Here is a 20,593-nt window from a genome sequence, read left to right as displayed (position 1 = left end):
GAGCCAGGGGAAAAACACAAGGCCTGCCTCTGGCCTTTCCTGTTTTCTACTAAGTTCTTATGTACTATTATTTTTCCATTTCATTTTCAGTGGCTGATCTGTCTCCTTGTTTCAACTGGCATAGTATCCCTGTCATTTCTGTATTACTGTAAAATGTGTCCAATCTTTATAAAGCTAGTATGCATTTCTTTATAAATCATGACTTTTGGATTCTGTATACTTATCTGAATATGAATCCAGAACTCATTTTCCAAGTAGACTTTGGGCCCTGGATACAAGCTCCTGAATATGCACTAAAGATATAAATATTTGTGTTCTGCAGTTGTGTATCACTTAATCTCATTTCTTGTGTTCTACTCTAGAAATGTTGTTGCCATCTAGATTGTGCTTGTGTATATTCTTTTAAAGCTTAACATTTCAGTGGTTGATATTACTGTTGGTTCTTTAATGTTTTTGCAGTTCAGATCATTGAATTGTTTTTTAATTTTTAGTTTTCTTTGATATTAGATTTTTTTCTTCAAAATGTGTCTGCCCCCCCCCCCCCAACATAGATAAAAGTTCAATTGTCATCAAAGCTGTTTTAAAGATGAGGGATAATCATACCACTAATGCTTGCAAATCTTACTCTTGCCTGATTTTCTCAGAAAATCTATATTAGAGAGAGCGACTACATTACCTTTATGATTTTTTAGGAGCTTCTGAGCCTCAGATTCTCAGATCAACAGCCAAATTTTCTTAAAGAGAAAAAGAGTTGTATTGTTAGTATTGATAAGTATAAGTTCCAGCTTTTTGTGGGTCATTGAGTCTGATGGATTCTGGCGGTGAAGCTATCACACTTCTCCCTTCTGTCAATTTTGACGATATTGAGATTTGAGCATGTGCAATTTAAAAAAAAAAAAAAAAAAAAAAAAAAAACCATTATCCTACCAAACCAAAACACTAAACCCACAATTTTCCCCCTGGGAAGAGGGTCTGAGAAAGAGAATAAACATGTATCAGATGTTAGCCTGGTGATTGTGTGCTGCTGAAAGTAGGGTTACCATATTGAACAAATAAAAAAAGAGGAAGCTCTACGGGGCCCTGGCCCCGCCCATTTCCCACCCTCAGCCCCACCCTGACTCCGCCCCTTCCCCGCCCTGACTTCCAGCCATGCAAAAAGGGCTGCCCGAGCGCTACCGGCTTCACGGTTTGCCGGGCAGCCCCCAGATCCTGCGCCCCTGGCCGGCGCTTCCCCAGTGCAGCTGGAGCCCGGGAGGGGAAGCGCCCAGCTGGGGGTGCAGGGTCTGGAGGCTGCCCGGCAAACCGTGAAGCCAATAGCGCTTGGGCTTCCAGCAGCCCCTATGCCTCCGGACCCTGCGCCCCCGGCCGGGCACTTCCCCTCCCAGGCTCCTGCGGCGCAGGGTCCGGAGGCATGGGGGCTGCCCGAAGCCCGTAGCGCTCGGCTCTTAAACAGAGCCGAAGAGTCGGGAGGAGCAGAGCCGCCGCGGCCGGAGGCTCTGCTCCTCCCCTGACTGTGCGGCTGGGGTCCAGAGGCAAGGGGGCTGCCTGAAGCCCATAGCGCTCGGGCAGCTCGGGTCTTAAACAGCGCCGAAGAGTCAGGGGAGGAGCAGAGCAGCCGCGGGAGGGGATGTGCCCAGCCGGCATTTTCCCGGACATGTTCGGCTTTTTGGCAGTTCCCCCTGGACGGGGGTTTGATTGCTGAAAAGCCAGACGTGTCCGGGAAAAACCGGACGTATGGTAACCCTACTGAAAGAGACTCAGATGGTGGTGGGGGCAGTATAACCATCAGTGTAGAACAGAATGGAAAGGGAGTAGAGTAGAGCTCCTATTAGTGGTATTTTAACTGCTGAGACTCTTTGAGGCTTATGATTTTTTTCTTTTTTTAACCTTCTGCATCCTCTGTTGCATGCAGTTCCTCTGAATGAAGTTGTCCTGTTCCCCTGCCTTTAAGGCTTAAGACACAGAAGGCCATGTTTGACCCAAATAGGATCATAATAGGAAATGGCAAAAAAGTTTTTTCTTTATAATTTTTCTTAAGAGCGAGAGATGTTACTTGTAAAGGTTTTTTTAAATGTGGCAACTTATGTTGCTGACTCTGAGTTCTTAAGGTATATTCAGCTGTTTCAATACTGAGTAAAGTGGTAGTGTTTTTGGCGGATCCCGGATGGATAGTCCTGGAGACTGAAATCTTTCCATGGTACAGTACAGTATGAGCAGCAGCAGTGACAGCTGCTCTGCTAATAGGCTTCAATCATATTTTGGAACAATCCTTCTACTGAGAGCGAAGAATCTAGAACTCCTCCTTTTTGTCCCTTACACAGTGGTGCCTGCTAGCCCACAAGATGGTGTATTCTATACAGAGGACCAAAGAGGGGCTGCATTGCAGCCTGTCCCCAGATTGGCAGAGGGTAGAGTAATTCCATCTTTCCCATCAACTTAATTTTGTACACAAATCCTCTTTGTGCAAGACATGGCAGTTGGGAGGTACAACCCTAGAGGGTAACTAAACTGTAAGTGAGAAACACCATGGGCTTTATATAGCACTAGTAATGCCAGACAAAAACTTACTCTTTTTTAAATCAAACTACAGAATTAGTGGAAGAAAGGCAACAGATGTTGCCAAATTTCAGAAATCCATCTTACGATATCTTGAAAATTTCATATTAGCTGAAGTCTAAGAGGAATGTCATTTTAGAAATGAAAACTGGCAAGAAGTGAAGACTACATAAGGTAAAAAGAAAATTGCACTTAGTTAGGAAATGTATGCTGAACACTGCCTCTAATCAGGAGAGGGCTTTGTGTGCAGAAGTAAGTTTGGTGTTTTTTTTTTAACTTGCAAGTTTTTAAATGGTAATCATGTACATTGAAAGCTGTTTCCACAGCCTTGTTATAAGCTTGGTAAAGACTTGAGGGCTTTCAAGACAAATTTCTGGGTTGAATTCCATTTCACTTCATGTGTGCACTTCAAATATAAAGTAAACAAAACGTAATGATAAATAGGTTCCACTATAGTAGATAGCAAGAGTGCTTTATATAATAAAATTAAGGGGTCCCCCCCCTTCATTAGTATGCTTGGGAGATTCTTTAACTTTGATGCATGTTTGATAAAATAACTTTGGACTTCTGTCATTTTCCCTTCAAAATATTTAGGTGGCTCTACATCAAGAGGAAAAATTTTGTCATACTTAAGTTTCACTTGAGTTTTCCCAAGTGAGTGCACAGAAGTTTGTAATAGCTTGAAAGTAAGCTCTATATTTTTGAAGTAGAACATCCACAACTTAATATTTATTTTGTCAGTTAAACTATTTTCCCTGTAGAGATTTTTTTATACAATTCTTTAGACCAGTTTTTAAAAAAAAAGCTATTAAGAATTCCAAGATGTACTGATATCTAGCTCTATCATACTATACTATAGAAGTTCTATTTATTTATTATTGTTCACTATTGAGTGTAAGAGTCTGCACTTCATACCAAATAATTTGCTGTCTAACTCCTCCCATTGAAAAACCTATTCTTTTCAAGAATGAGTAATAAAGTAAAAGGGCTTTGATCAATGTAGTTGTAAGAGTGAGTGCACAAAATTTTATTTTCTAAAGCACCTTTCGTGTTTCACAATTGTGTTCAGAGTACAAATTGCGGCAAACTAGTGTGATTGACTGCACAAGTGATATAGTGTTAAAATTAATGGCACCAGCCTATAAAGAAATCAGGATATAAGTGCATTAGTGAGAGAGTAGTTGAACTAACTGAGACAGGGAGTGGTCTGTATTGTAGAGTTATTTGATTTTTCAATGAGAGCACCCAATGCAGGAACACCTGGGCAATGTTCCTGAAGCCGAAGGCCTTGAGAAGGAGCATGCAGCAGGTGCTCCGTCAACTTTTGCCTGTCATGGATCCACTACTGTACTGTGATGCACCAAAGAGGGCAGTGCAGCTGGCAGGCAAGGAGGTGCCAATGGGGCCTGCTGTGCTAGTGGGGAGAGCTGGTCCCTTGACAGTGGGGCCTGGCACATGTCTGGTTGGTACCCATAACAGGCACTCCCATTGCACAGCATAACGGGCAGCTGTTTCCCATTGTCCAGCACATGGCCCAGACTTGCTCTTCTAGCTGTACCCCTTTATTGCCCTGGGGGATTCTGTGCGGAAGAGTCACCCTGATGTGCTTTTACACTGTCCTGCCAATAAAGTTACTGCAATTGTAACGTATGTCACAGCAAATGCTTGAAAGGATTCTGTTTAACAAAGATAGCACCTGCGACTCATCAACTCACCTTTGCCTTGTGACCATGCCCTATTCAGGGCAGAGAGTACTCCTTGCCTGTTGTCCCTATGCAGGAGGTTGATTTAACCCTTCCTTACAGGACAGGAGCCAGTTTTGCCACTGAATCTGTTTGAGGGGTGGAGGAACAAGAAGCAATTAAGGGGGGACTGGAGAAGGAAAGAGCCACATGAGGGGTCTCAATATTGGGGAAGGCGGGGACTCCTGAGTAAAGGAACCTTAATCTAACCCTGGACTGGGGGTGCAAGGACCTGCCTTGTGGAAAGGGCGAGCAGAGGTCACAGACCCTTCCTGGATCTTGGGATACTGTATATCTGGAACATTGGGATGGGGGGGACTAAAAGTAGGGAAAAAAGCATATGCAATTACCTCCAATGTATTCAAATATCCAGAAACCAAGTATTTGGAGTGCTGCTTTCCTGACAAACATTAACTGTAGCTTCAGTCAGCTAAGTTACGGTGCAAAGTATATTGTTTTACACTGGATTTCATTTATGGCTAGAAATTCTGACTACTGAAAGACAGCTCTCTTTGGAATATAAATGTATTAGACAGTAATCAGGAGGGGACAAGCTCAGCTTACATCAACCCTGTATGGATAAGTCATTGAAGCTTACAGCTAGAAATATGTAAGGAGACCTTATTGATCTCCCTTTCTCTAAGGCCTGGTCTATACTACCCGCCTGAATCGGCGGGTAGAAATCGACCTCTCGGGGATCGATTTATCGCGTCCCATTGGGACGCGACAATCGATCCCCGAATCGGCGCTCTAACTCCACCAGCGGAGGTGGTAGTAAGCGCCGCCGACAAAAGCGGCAGAAGTCGATTTTGCCGCCGTCCTCACAACGGGGTAAGTCGGCTGTAATACGTCGAATTCAGCTACGCTATTCACGTAGCTGAATTTGCGTATCTTAAATCGACTCCCCGCTGTAGTGTAGATGTACCCTAAGCTAAGCAAGAATTCTGGCAGACCGACTTAGCCTCTATAGTCTCTCCCAAGTGGTTGACAAATCAGGAAGTAAGACACAGTATGTCTGCACTGCAGATAAGGCCATGCCTCTCAGCCCAGGTAGACAGACATTTACTACCTTTGTTTGCGCTAACATGCTAAAATAGCTATGAGGATGCTGCAGCGCAGGCAGTCGCACAGGCTATCCACCTAGGTTCAAATCCACGGGCTTAGGCAGGTTTATACTCGGGCAAATAGCTTATGCTGCACCATCCGCACTATTCTTTTTCACACACAAGCTTGAGCAGAGGTTACATGTATCTGTCTGCCCAGGCTGGGAAATCATGCTCCCAGCTGCAGTGTAGCCAATACCCTTTGATCTCTTCAGTTTCCCATTGTCTCATCCACTCCAGAACTCTTTTAATCTTTCTTGTCCTACTTCTCTCTCCCAAGTGTTCTGGTCCCTTTAAAAAAAGAAAAAGGCTAAAAGCTTCCAGTTACTCCCACTGCTTGGAGACCATTTTATTGAGAATTCGCACGCTTTGTCCATCACCTACAAGCTGATGTCAGTACAGACCAGACATTATCATTCTCACTTGCTGACTGCTGCTAAAACTGTAAAAGGCCAATCGTTAAGAACTTGTATGAAGAATGAGATTGGTCTGTTAGAGCAGTATGAAAATTTTAAGCACAGTGGTATTTTTGTGAGACTTCCCATGAAAATAGATGTTATCAAAATGTATCCCATTTACCTGAATAATATATTGCAGATTGTATTATACCACCAAGTCCTGGTATCAGATTTCATTGATACCAAATCATGGTGATCACACAGAATCTGTTCTTGTAATATGTCAGCCTCTCGATAGATATTTTCACCTTATCAATTTATAGCGCAAAATAAATATATATATATATTTTTTTATCCAGACTCAGCAAATCTCTGCATAGAATGAGTCAAATGTCTGTAATTGCATTTTCCTTATTGTTAATCTTACTACGATTTTCATAGTTCTAAGACAAATGTATCACTTCATGTATTTATCTAATTCATAGTGCTTATTCGATGTTTATTCCTGTGGTTCTGTAGCTTCCAGTCAGAGTTCTGTGGAGGATAGAACACTTCTTTTTTTTTTTTTTTAAGAGGGAATCTACTTTTATTTGGTTTTCTTCTCTGTTCAAAGTAGCTGGGTGATAGATATTAGCTAGTGTACTTTTTAAGGCATATATACCATTAGGAACACCTACATTTCTGAAGGATACTATTTTTATCTGAAATACTAATTCAGACCTCTAATCTTGTAAATATACTTATTAGTACATTAAAGTAAATTAGTTATATTTATTTTATATGGCTAAACAAGAGTGCACTGTCACTAACACAACTACTGTTTCTCTTGGTCTTAGTGGCATTTATTTTCAACTGGATTGGATTTTGTTTATCCTTCTGTATAACTAACACCATAGCAGGAAGGTATGGTGCAATCTGTGGATTTGGCCTATCGCTGATCAAATGGATTCTCATTGTACGGGTAAGGTTCTTGATGGATATTTTGTGCCTGTGTTTTTATGGAATGAAAATAGAAAAATGATTCATGGTGTCTAGTTTCTTTAAAATGCAGTTTAAACTAGTGTATTGACTTTTATTAGATGTTCTGATATTTTAAGTTAATGCAATAAATATTTACTAATGTGGAAATTGCAACGTTTTGTCAGTGAACTTGATTATTTTAATTCCCTTAACAGCTTTTACTGTCTTGTAATATGTAGATTATTTAATGTTACTTTTTTATCTGCTGTAATAATTTTACCTTGCTACATGCCTGTTTCTGTCAAAAAGGATTCAACTGTGAAAGATGATTTGTTTTTTGTATAAAGGTGCATAATAAGCTTGGCTGCTTATCTGCAATCAAATCTATCGGTCCAAGAGCCTATGTAGAATATAATAGGGGACTTTTAAAAATGGTTCAGGGCCTCCTTTGACCTTTTTGGGAGGTGAAGGCATTTTAAGGCTCTGTCCTCTTTCTGAATAGCTCCATTGCTGTTTTCTGTGACATTCCCCGAATCTGTCAACACAGTGACTCCACCAGCAGACCTTTGTTTTCCCACTAGGATATTTGCTTATACCTCTCTCTTTTTAGATTTCCCCCAGGGATTATTTATTTTAGAAGAAAATAGACTAAGAGGAGACAATATGATAAAGTATATAAAATAATTAATAATAAAGAGGAGATAATACAAGAACAAGGAGGCATTAAATGAAACTGAAAAGTGGAAAATTTAAAACTAAAAAGAAACACTTCAAAAAAAAAAAACACCAACTATGGAACTCATTACCACAGTCTGTTGAAGCCAAGAATTTGTCAAGATTAAAAAAAGATTTGGACATCTTATATGGATAACAAGAATATCTAGAATGATACTGGAATACTATATCCAGTTCTGTTAACCTTTTTAAAAAGGATTTTTAAAAATTCAAGTGTGTGCAAAAAAGAGCTGCAAAATATGATTCACGGACTGGAGAAAATGCCTTACAGTGAGAGACTTAAAGAGCTCAGTCTCTTTAGTTTATCAAAAAGAAGATTGAGAGGTACCTTGATTAGCGTATAAATATCTTCATGGGGGGGGAAATGACACCTATGAAAGGTCTTTTTAATGTAGTGGGAAAAGGCATAACAAGAAGTTGGAAACTGAAGCCATACAAATTTAAAATAGAAAAAAGGCACGTTTTTAACAGTGAGGCTTATTCACCACTGGAGCAAACTACCAAAGGAAATGGAAGATTCTCCTTCTCTTGTTGTCTTCTCTGGATGCCATTCTGGGAGATAGGTTTTAGCACAGCACAAGTTACCAGGCTCGATGCAGGATTATCTGGGAGCAATTTAATATTTTGTGATATACAGGGCAGACTAGATGACCTAATAGTCAATTCTGGGCTTAAACTCTATGAATCTGTGAAACAGAAGCACCTTTTTAGAGGCACAGCACAGAACTTTCAGCCCAATCCAAGGAAGGTGGAGGCTAAGGCATTAAGCCATCTTTCGTGCCCTCCCAATTCTGGGCTGTTCTAGGGGCTGCAGCAGCTATTGATGTAATTCAGCCTTGGAGGATTGTCTAATTTATGACAACCTCATTTGGCTGCCTTGAATGCGGCATCGTTGTCAAGAATCTCTGTAGCACTATGTGCTGTGGCCTCTGCCTAATATGTCCCACCCCTCCCAGCCATGCCTCCTCTCCAGTACTTGTGAGCAGGGGCTTCTCAGAAAGACAGCCTATAGCTGTTTCCTCAGTTTCTGTGCCAAGGGAATTTTCTCTTGGCTGATTCGGGACTTTTAGAGTCTCTTTATGCTACTTTGGTCCTTTTTACCTAGTGTACAAAGGCCAGGGTGGGTGGGGTTCAGAATCTCACCCTTGTTAGAAATTAGAAGGAGGCTCTCCTGAGATTATTCAAAATAAGCCTACTATGGGGTTTCTTGTGTACGGATGGTCTGTTTACTTGGTCCTGCCTCAGTGCAGGGGGCTGGATTTGTGACCTTTTAAGGTCCCTTCCAGCCTGTATTTCTATGATTGTGTGTCTGAAGCAACTGATGCTAACCATCTAGGAATCCATGAGATATGAATTTGATAACTGAAACAATTATAAAAATGTCTCAACTCCCAATTCCAACACGGACTCTTCCCTACATGAATACTTGATTTTATTATTTATTTATTTATTATTTCTTTAAAAGAAGTTGCTTGGAGTGAGTGAATGCTGTTCGAAACAGAAACCTTTTGTAATTAAATAAAGAATGAAAATCATTCATATTTTTTTCAGAGTGAAAATAAAGATCATAAACCAAATCCTCACTGGTCTAAATCTATAGAATTCCATTGATTTACTTCAAGTGAGGATCTGAGCACTATCTTCATTTTAGTACAAGTGTTGTCTGGACTTAAACATATTTTACAAAATGTGCCGGAAATGATGACCTAGGCAACCTCTTGACGCATACTGTCACAACATGTTGAGTAGTGGTAGGACAGGAAATGTACAGAAAATTATTGAACTGCTGCAACTAAACAAACTATTTTTGTTTGTTTTAATAATTTTTAGGGAAGAGTTAGAGTTGGAGGTAGGAGTAGCGAGAGATCTGAAGTGAGCTCTGGAGGCATTTAATTAGCCTTTTTTATCAATGAAGCATGCAGTCTGGTAAAGGAAAAGATACCGGTCTCCAGTACCATCACACCATGCCCTCCAGCTGCCTGTTCATATTTCCACATCACAGAGAGGACAAGACTGTCTACCATAGTCACTAACAGGAACAGTTGAAATGCCACTTCAAGGTTCATTTAGCTGTGTTCAGTTCACTGCTGGGAACTGAATGCTGGAGCATCTAGCTTGAAAATGAAAAGACTTTTTAATGAGTTGGGGGTCTTTATGGGACTGGTATTCTTGGCAGCGATTAACAGTAGGGGGTGTACAGAAGGTCAAAAGCTCTTCTTTTGAAGGGTCAGCAGAACATCCCCGTCTGATAAGATTAAACAAATGTGGCTTTTAGTGTTAATATCTAAAGCAGCAGGCTGCTGTAGTGTGTTTGGGATGGCAGAAATTGAAAAAGAGCTGACAGTAATTCATTATAATAGAAAATGTCAGATGATTCAAATGAGTAATATGATACTTTTTCACAAGAGAGCCTGGAAATTCTTTTTTTTGAAAAACACAACACTGAAGCTATTTGTGTATTTTACAGCTTCTCCAAATATTTTTGCTTTCCTACTCCAATGCATTATTTTATATTTAAATGTGCTAGTTTACTGTTTTTTTCTTTTGTCCTAGATGCATTTTAAATATTAAATGTAATTTATATTGTGTATTACTGTGGCTAATCCTTGTCTGTTTTAGTTCTCAGACTACTTTACTGGATATTTCAATGGACAGTACTGGCTTTGGTGGATATTTCTTGTACTTGGTAAGTTATAATTCAAAACACATCTTATTTTGATGGAGAATTTCTTAAAGATGAGTTGAGTATATGTTTAAAAAAATCAAAACATTACAGTAAATACTAGAAAGCTGTATGTTTTTTCTCCATCTATTAAAAATCTTCTTTCGTACTTTTTCCATTGCTTTCACCAAAGTCTTGGTTGCCGTCCTATTCCTGTGTGAATTTCTGATTGCTGTATTGCTCTTTAGTTCAGAGTTCTATGCTGGAAATATTATAATTATGCAGATGTTTGATTTGTAACTTGTGTTTTAAAACAAAGATAAACAAACATGGCTGATAAGATTATAGAGTTACGCAGTTAAAACTATAAACTTTAAATTAAAAAACATGTTAGCTATAGGCGTTAATTTTCAATATCTACTTGTGTAACTTGTACGTTAAAGTTCTCAGAAGATTTTAAGGGATATGACAGATACTACCATCCAAAATGAGTCTTTGAGTCATGAAAGTATCCTTTTTTGCCTTTGAAATGCATATTACATTAATCATTATTCAGTCAGGCAAGGGGAAAGGCGTCATGCTTTTTGATCACAGTACTTCCGTTCAGTCTGTTTTTTCTTGAGCATGAAGCTAAACAGACTTCTGAGAAGTTTTCATAGACTTCTAATTTTTGCTCCTTTGTCTCTGCTTTAGTTAAATAATTATGATGTATAAACATAGTACCATTGTAGCTTTTTCCTTACGTGAGAGTTCAGTCTATACCATTAATTTATTTTAATTCCTGCCATTTTCTAACTGGAGAAATGCATTAAAATGTGATGTTGCTGAATCAGTAGGTGGCACTCTTTCCTCTGAGATGTAAGGGACCTAGCAACAGTATGTTAGGGCCTTACGCTGTTGGCGAAATGTAAAACCCAGATATTGACTGTTTATGATCATTAAAGATCCTTGGAACACTCTAGCAACCTAACATTTCCCCTTTCGCTTTCAGTTGGCTATGAGGGGTATTCTTCACTTTTTATCCTCAACTTGCTTTTGTTCTGTTGCGGTGCACTGTTGGGGCCAGAAATCAATGGGAATTGCAGTTGCTGAAAACCTCTTAGCAACAGGTCTTTAAATAGCTTTAATGTTTTATGCCAGAGGTGACTACATTTCCGCAGTGGATGAAAGGATTCCGTGCATACATATAAAATAATTTTAAGACAAAATTTTCAAACTTGGGTTCCTAAAGTAAGGACTCTTAACTCATCTTTGCCCACCTATATAAAAGGAGGGTGCTTTTCAGAGGTTCTGTGCACCTGCAACTCCCATTAATTTCAGTAACATCTTGTGGGTACTCAGGACCTCCAAAAAAAAAAAAAAAAATCAGGCCACTTTTGTTTAGATACAAATTAAGAAGCTTAACTACAGTCTCTCAAGTTTGAAAATTTTGACCTTAATCTGTAATATTTATAATATTTTTTGGAATCCTTTTGGGATGAAAGGCACTACCTGGCATTTAGATGTAGTGAATAATTAGAATTCACACTTTCTAAAGATAGCTACATCAGTCCAAACATTAATTTATGTGAATAATTTAAAAGTAGTCTTTTTTTAACATCTTGGGCTATGTGTTACATTGGCTACATTCTGACCCTGTAATTTTTTTGTCAAGTCAAGTTCTCTTAACAGAACATGGAAAAGAATACTCTGAACTTGAAGGGACATAGAAATGTTTATTTTTATTGATTTATTATTACTTCAAAAAAAACCTTTCTGGTTGGAACATGGTTTAAAGGGCATGATCTGTCCTTTTTTTTTTTTTTTTTTTTTAAATCCTTTTTAAAAAGGAAAAACTGAAAGTTTTTCTGCTGTCCTGCTCATATTCAGAAGGATCTTTTGGACAATACTTTGAGTAGCACCATCAAACATGCTCAAGCTCACTCATCATCTCCCTTTTCTTTTTTTCATGGTTAGATGCCTGTTGCATGCATACTTCTCTTTTTTAGGGTCTGAAGAGAGGGGTGTATTACCCCAAAAGAGTCAGACTGGCTGCTCACGAAGTACTGTCAAATGCACAAAGTAAACACACTGAAAAAAAGAGAAAATACTAATTTTAAAAAAAGTTGCTTTGTTTCTTTTCTTCCACCCTCCTTCCCCCCCCCCCAAAATATAAATATATATATATATATATATATATATATATATATAATATAAAAATGCACTGCTGGCTAAGTTTCCCAACTGGGAGAAATGCAGAAAGTTGATTGAGCTTGGATCTGCTGCTCAATATACATGCTATGCAAAAAAGAGCTTTCAGCTGTGGCTCCTTGAAAGCCACCTGTCTTCCCTTCCTGCTCTTGCACAACCCCTACAGCTGGACATGGAAGCAGTTTGTGTTCATGGTTGCAGGTTCATGCAGTAGAATGAATACCAGTCTAAACTTCTCTTTTCTGTTCCCACAGCATTCAACTTAATCACAAAAACATATGACCTGATCTTGGGTAGAGCTGGGTGAAATGTTTTGGCTAAAACTTTTTTCCACCGGAAAATGCAGAATCGGGTCAACCAAAATATTTCATGAATTCATGTTGATTTTGGTGAATTGTTTCAGTTGAAAAAATTAAATGTTCATTGGGCCAGAAAGAGTACGTGACAATTTCATTTTACTTTTTTAGACCAGTTAACAAGGTACGCACTTTAGGGATTGGTAGGGAGACACCTAGGTTCCAGTCCCTACTTGAATGAATATTTAATTTATACAAAGCAGAACAGCTGCAATGGGAGAGAGACCACCACAGAATAGGCTGGTGGTTAGGGCACTCTCACCTGGAGGTGGGAGACTTGGTTCAAGTCCTTGCTCTAGAATGGGAATTTGAATCTGGATCTTCCACATCCCAAGGGGTGAGTGCCCTGATCACTGGGTTATTAGGCATGTGGAGGGCATCTCTACCTACTCAATCTTGTAAATGGTACCGAAGTTCCCTTGTGAACTTAGCCTTTTTGTTTCCAAATTTTTTTTGTTTTTGTTTTAAAAGGTTAAAAATGCCCAGACATGAAACATTTAATTTCAAGTCAAACAAATGTTTAATTTGACCCTAAACTATTTTTTTTCTATTGGCTGAAAACTCAGGAAAATTTTGGTTTTGGGTTGATCTGAAATTAATTATTTTCCAGACGTTTTTGGAACTGCCAATGAACCAAAAAATGAGTTATTCACATTACTCTAAGTCAACAATCCACAAAACTTTCCATAGCCCCTGGCACCATTTGGTTGTGGCTGGGTGAATGAATTTACTACTTTACTAAACTAAATTTCTACACAACAAAAAGCAAAAGAGTTCTCCCACAATGCCCTACACTAGCAGTTAAATTGGTACAAACATTCCTGGTGAGGATGTGCACCACTAACACGAGGCATAGTGTGGATGTGTAAAATCAATTGAATTACTGTGCTGGTGGTACGTCGACGTAACTTAGGTTGACTTAATTTTATAGTGTAGACTTGCCCCATGTAAGCTTAGCTATACTAGTGAGAAATATCTACATGGGCTGGTGAAATTAATTTTTCAGTATTCTAAAAGAAGCTTGCTAGCCCTAAAGGGGCACCATCAACTTGAACGTAGGAGTTGCTGTGCTAGATCATACCCAGAATCCATCTAGTCCATTATACTGTCTCTGACAATGGCCAGTAGCATGGAAGAAATTGCAAAAAAAACCCCTCACAATAGGCAGATGTAGTATTAGTGTCCTCTTAATGCCTAAAAGTTAGAGATTGCTTTAAAACCGGAATGGTACCTTCTACAACTACTTTTTTCAGTATTTACTGTAATAATAATAATTAATAATACCACCCAGCTCTTAAATAGCCCCTTTCATCAGTAGATTTCAAAATGTTTTACTTACCTCCTTTATATCATTATCCACATCTCACAGATGGGGAAATTGAAGCACAGGGAGGTAAAGTGAGTTGCTCAAGGTCACCCAGCAGGGGAGTAGCAGAGCTGGGAATAGAACCAAGGTTTCCTGAGTCCCAGTATTGTTTATCCCCTAGGCCATACTACCTGCCTTATACTCCTTGATAGTCTTTTTAGTCAAAAAATGTCCAGTCTGTCATTGAATTGCTAAATTGTCATCAACATCATATGAAAGTGAGTTCATATAATTATGCATTGAAACTTGAAAAATAACTTCCACCTGACCAGTTTCTACCTACTGTTATATAAGTAACTCCCTCATCTTTCAGCTCTAATAATTTCGAGAAAGTGTGGTGTTAATTTCTAAATGACTTACACCAAAAAAGCATGTGTTTACAACTAATGCTCAACAAATCTTGTGTTAATCAGTCAACACTCTGCCTCTTCTTTTAGCCAGCCAAAAAACTTCACCTGTCCAAACATCAAGCGGTCATCTACTGCCATTTACTATCTTCCTGCTAGAGCATTCTATTTATTTATTTGGCTGGAAGTACATTTACTCTCCTACATCATCTATATATTTCTGGTTATGTTTTAGAATTCAGATGGTCTTCTGACACAGCAGCAGTTTTATTGTTCTGAATTAAAAGCTATATTTAAAAAAAAAAGGAAGAAACCTAGAGCAATGCTGTAAAACTGTATTGCAAACATCCTTTGTGTACTTCAAAAAAAAAAATGTTTTGTATGTTGATACTTTACATGTTTAGTAACCTAAAACCCTGAAATTCATTTTAAATTCTTTCCTGATGTTAGAACTATCATATTCATATAATTTATATATCTAGATATAATGGGACGAGACACTAAATTTATGAGACTCATAACTCATGGGTTGATTTATGGAAGATCAGGGTTATACAAATAATACTGACTTTTTACATTATTAGCTGCATTAAAATAATCTAAACTATTAATATGACTAAGTACCTTTAGCACTTCTCATGATGTGTATTTTGAATATTTTCAGGTCTCCTCCTGTTCTTCCGAGGGTTTGTCAATTACCTTAAAGTCAGAAACATGTCTGAAAGCATGGCAGCTGCTCATAGAACAAGATTTTTCTTCTTGTATTAGAGGTAAGCAATTTTGTAAATATTTAATATTAAAACTTATGTCTCTAGAACAGTGGTTCTCAACCTGCGGCCCAATCAGCACACAGCTGCTGCCCACATGACCTCCCTGGGGCCATACAGGTAGTATTGCATGCGGCCCACAATGGTAAATAGGTTGAGAACCACTGCTCTAGAGGTAAATGCTGAGCACAAAGAAGCTGATATCAAGATTTATTTCAAGGAACATTAAATCTTGGTCACCAAAAGAAGAATTGTGTTGTGCCATGCATTCTGAAAGTACTTTAGAAGGATGATGCTTTTTATAACTCTACATTTTGAAAGTAAAACTATTGTTTTCTTTTGAAACTAGGATTCTAAAGCTAAAACAAACTTAGACGTTAAGATGAAAATTGTTCATCTTGCATAATCAATCTACAGCCAATCAGGATAGTCATTAGCAAATGTGAACTGATTTGGCTCATCAGTCAGATCAATGCTTCCTTACTGGCAATCTCAATATTCAATCTGATTGACATGTATTGACTCTGTACATGACAGTTTTAAGCCACTTGTGAGCCATGATTTTTGTTATGTATCTCACAGTGTGCTCTGTATAACCTTAAGTTAGCTGACTAATCAGTTTGGCACATGTCCACTTTTAGGCTCCTGTAGACTTTTTATCCATTAGGTAGATCTTTTGGATTTTGCTACATAACTTAATACAGGGAGACTCCTTTGCCTTTAGCATTACTAAACACTATCTTCATGTCCATAAGTAACTATTGTAGCATTTTCCTTATTTCATGAACAACTTGAAATGTTTGGTATTGGTTCTTAATTTTATTTCGTTTAGAAACTATATATTTAACTTAATAAAGATGATTTTCTTAACTTTTTTTTTTTTTCAAGATTGGCCGCAGGATCAGTATGAAGTAACCAGCAACACAGTATTGGAAGTCTGGGGGGAAAAGCTGAGACACTTAGTCTAGAAATGATGGGTCTTTTATTTAAGATGGTGGCATCCACTCAGACACCTACAGATAAAATATGAAAAATAATAACTTGTGCTGTGCTTTACAGATCTTGATCAAGAAATAAATCTAAGTGATCGAAATTGCAATGTACTATGTTTTTACTTTGTGCCATTTTGTCAAAACTATGCAGTAAGGTAAACTCCTAATAATAAAGAAATATGTCATTTAAAAATTAGCCTAAGTTAATGGTGTCCACACTGCAGTATTTTATTCTTTTCATAGCAATAACATCTTTCATTTTCCGAGCAGAACAGTGGAACACTGCATGAAAACATCTAGTAACTGTTTGCTAAATAATTAAGTTATGGTGATGAACAAAATATATGTGCAGGCATAACTTTTAAAACTCAGGGGTACTAAAAATTAACTGCATACGTTGTATCTGAACACAGTGGCTTTAAGGAAGAACTAGGAGAACCTGTGATGGTTTGATCTGTGATTCTTTCATCTGAGACTGAAATCTGGTATAGGATGGAAGATGAGGGATTTATGCAGCACCCACTGAAGTCAACTTATTGACTTCAGTGGGTGCTGGGTTGGGCCCCAGACTTCTGACCTCATCACAGTGAGGGCTGTGGGGAAAAAAGCTCTTCAAGAGCTGGAGAGAGTTTATATTTGTTCAGATGTTTTAAGTATTAAATTGAAATAATACACTCCAAGCAAATGCCAACAAGCATAAAAGAATGTATTTTATTAATTTAATACAAGGAATAATTGCATTGGACAGAAAGTTACTTACCTGTCAATGTTAGCAGCTCTAAAATAACATGACACACACACATCTTTCAAGAGAAAAACTGTAGAATATTTTTGAAAGTTAAAGGTTGGGTTTTTTTTAATCCTGTCACTTTCTTCTGTTATCCTGATTTGGGGAGTAACTGCTCCCCCTCTGTAAATCTTAACTCAATTATCAGTGTTACTTACAGGTAATCAGTCTGATGAACTGAAGTATGATTCTTTCTTTATCTCCAGACTGCATCAACCAGACATTCCTTTCCTTTACCAATGTGAAATTTCCAGATGATCGGTAGCCCTCCAAGTTAATAGGATAGAAGACTACTAAAAACAGAAGACAAATTTGTGAAGAAAAGATACAGCTTCTAAAACGAATGACAGGGTGGTTTTTGCTTAAGTGCCAGTTCTGTACATTCTAGTAAATATTTATATTAAGTATTGCCTTTGTTTTTGCACATTTGCATATGTGCTAACTAAAGGATAGGATTGACATGAGAACAAACCATACATACAGTCTGATGATAGAGCTTAAGTACAGTCAGACTTGGTTAATCTGTGCTTGTTGTTTGTGAAAGATTTAAGTGGCGGTTTGTCTCATAGCATGTATGTACCATTGTCTTGTTGATCTGAAGTTAAATTGAGAGTAAAAATGGGATATACTAAATGATTCAGATTAACCAGGTCAGACTTGTAGTTAGTTTTTTATGTAATTTAGGTTCATCTAATGATTGTGCAACATACAACCTTTTTGTTATAAAGTTTACTAAAACCTGCAGCTCCTGATTATTATAAACCTGTATCAATCAGCTTTTATCAAACTCTGACCAAAATATCAATTGATTTAAAAATGAAATACCCCTTCTAGCTCCTGTGTAAATAACTATGCCTAGATTACTGTTTAGATTGCTTCTTAGGAATTATGTCAAAATATATTTGTAACCACAGTATTTTCTCATTCACTGTAAATTTTGTTTAATCTTATATGGACAATATATATACACACTATTTTTTGCTAATTTGGATGTTAAAGTATAATTTTATTTTGGGTATAATTCTAAAAGAGGGCAAAAGCTTTTAAATGTCCATCTGAACAATTTAGTTTCCTCACAGTATGATTTGAATAACTAATTTGGGCCTGGTCCTGAAAACCCTTACTCACATGGAAGGTCCCATTAAAAGGGATGGTGCTACTTTCACAAGCAAGCATTGGGCCATCAGGCCCTGATCCTGCAACTGGATCAATGTATTGGGCCTCTGCTTCTGCACAGGTGCAATTGCAGATCAGTTACTTGGTTTGTAACATTGATCATCTTACTTAAGAAGGTTGGTGTTATATAAAGGCAATCTGTTTTATTTAAATTTCTCAAAAGGGCTTTTATAGCTGTCTTATCATGCTTGTTTAGAATAAATACTCCAGTGTTACATAAGAATGAAGCTGATGAGTACATTTTTGTCACTTTGGAAATAACATTTTTTTTTCTTCATGGGTGTTTTTATTTAAGGCTCTACTAGCAAAAATAGGAACAGTGGGCTCTTGATAGTATTTACTTAAAATAGCGGTATTACTCTAAAATATATCATCTCTAGAAGGGTGCATTCTCCTGTTCATACACATACATAACTCCCAATAATGTCTGTGAGATTTATGATTCTGACACAATGGGAGAATAGACCTCTTAATTCTTTACTACAACTGGAATCTCAGTTGCAGCCAGTAATCAATATATTTTGCATCTTTGAAAAACATTTATTTTCTTTCTGTTTTTTTATTGGAACTTTGCTTTAATGCTAACATTAAAAGAATGAGATTTATGTTGTCTTAAGTTAGTGCTATATTCAATTTTGTATCTATACTGAATGTTTTAAAAAATGCATATGTAAACTGGTCACATTGTTCATTATTCTTAATCTTTCAAAACTACATAAAAGGTAAATGATCATGGACTAACACTTCAGGGTAAAACTCCTCTTTCCAGTCTTTCCTGAAAAAAAATAAAATTCATTATGTTTAATAGTTGGTTTGCATTTCCCTTTGAATTTCATCTGTATTTTTTTGCATTCATTGTCCTTATGTGTGTGAGAGAGAGAGAGAGCGCGCGCAAATAAAGCATTAAGTTTTGTTTTGCTAATTATGATGATTGCTTTGGATTTTGCACCTTACATTAGAGATTTACATATTTGCAGTATTCACGCATGTCAGTTAGCATGCAATTACAAGTAAATTTCTGGCTAAATGAGTACAAATCCCAGCCTTCTATACTTATTCTCCCCTTCATTCCATGCTTTCTTACTTAAAACTACTATATTGACATTTCTTTTCACTACTTAGTACAAACATGAAAAGCACGTAATGCTGATTTCCTTTTTAAATTTACCTTGGTCACCTAGTGCAGTAAATACCAATTTTCCCAAGTTAAATATCAACCTTCCAGTTCATTTCTCTGTTTACGCCAGTACATTTTACAATATTCTTTCTTCTGAATCAGAATGTTTGTTATTTCCAAGCTAGCTTGAAAAAATTCTCCTTTGTTCTGACAAAAAGAATGGGTAGAGTTAAAGCCTACATGTTATCTAATCCTCTGTAGTTGATGTAGCACTTTAGTAGCCTGAAATCTCATCAGCAGGAGGAAAGGAATTAGGACAATATTTTCAAAGACTATGCAATCTCTTCCAGATGTGTCAAATGCTGTGTACTTTTCTTGCTATTTCCTGTGAACTTGGGTAGGAGCAGCTGCCTCCATGGTTTGGAGAAATTTGGCCAGCTTTGCTTTGTGCCTTACAGTTAGAAAATAAACAAATAGAGTGAGGTTGGCTGTAAACAGTTTTTGCATAAATGCAGAATAGGGTTTTGATGTTTGAGGGGAAAAAACATTAAATTTTTGAGTAACTTGCACAAACCCTATTTATATAGCTTTCTTCTTGCCTGTTTTCTTTGTCCACCAGGAATGTGGTTCAGCTAGGCCACAGTTTGTTTCCCAGATGCATTAATAATCTGGCAATAACCTGTCAGATGCAGATTATCCTTTCGTAATCCGTACCACCTGGTGAGGGCTCCCTTCACCCATCCTCCTCAACCCATTTAAGCTGGTCCCACTGCTGTTGCTGGGACCCATACTGCCCTTCCCATGTACACAAGTTAATGAGATGGACGTAGAGGGGTTGACCCCTCGTTGTGCCAGTCATTAGGAACCCCGGCCCCATTCTCCACATTCTTTTAGAAATGCCTTCCCCTAATCCAGTTCTGGTTTATCGAGGGACCAGACTTGTTCTGGACATCTACCAGATTGCCAGAACATGAACTTTACAACTGACCCTAGCCACTGGCTCCTGGCTCGCTGCAGGCCAATCAGGCAGTGAGGGAAATATTCTTTCCAGGCAAAAGCAACTAGTGTGGTGCCCACTGTAAGGACAACTAATCCCAAAGGGTGGAAGGATGGTAGCTATTGCTCCTCACTACAGAATGGTCCCCAAGCAGGGGAAAGGGCGTATAAAAATGAAGAAAACCACCTTCCTGGATGCACGGGAGCCAGTGGGCTTCTGATATGCCCTTCCATCCAGCCAGTTCATTAGGAACCCCCAGATGCCCATAACAAAGCTGAGCTCCCACAAGGAGTGGAAGGGGAGGGGAGCAATCCTTAAAGGTGCACTAGAGTTTTCTTTCCC

General features: G+C 38.1%; 1 protein-coding gene across 2 annotated transcripts in view; it reads left to right on the top strand.

The window, feature by feature from the left end:
- The window catches only part of NDFIP2 (Nedd4 family interacting protein 2), a 69,571-nt gene extending 50,624 nt beyond the window's left edge, over positions 1-18,947 (top strand). The window contains exons 5-8 of one of the 2 annotated variants that reach the window (XM_034758279.1): positions 6,636-6,760; positions 10,114-10,180; positions 15,080-15,185; positions 17,168-18,947. In XM_034758279.1, the coding sequence (XP_034614170.1) occupies positions 6,636-6,760; positions 10,114-10,180; positions 15,080-15,183 (296 nt within the window). In that variant the 3' untranslated portion in view covers positions 15,184-15,185; positions 17,168-18,947. Of the gene's footprint in view, positions 1-6,635; positions 6,761-10,113; positions 10,181-15,079; positions 15,186-16,070 lie in introns of both variants that reach the window. The other variant, XM_034758281.1, reaches the window with a different exon arrangement.
- The last annotated feature ends 1,646 nt before the right edge of the window (positions 18,948-20,593 follow it).

Source organism: Trachemys scripta, chromosome 1 (assembly GCF_013100865.1).
Source record: "Trachemys scripta elegans isolate TJP31775 chromosome 1, CAS_Tse_1.0, whole genome shotgun sequence".
Lineage (NCBI taxonomy): Eukaryota > Metazoa > Chordata > Testudines > Emydidae > Trachemys > Trachemys scripta.
This window is presented reverse-complemented; position numbering and strand designations above follow the sequence as displayed.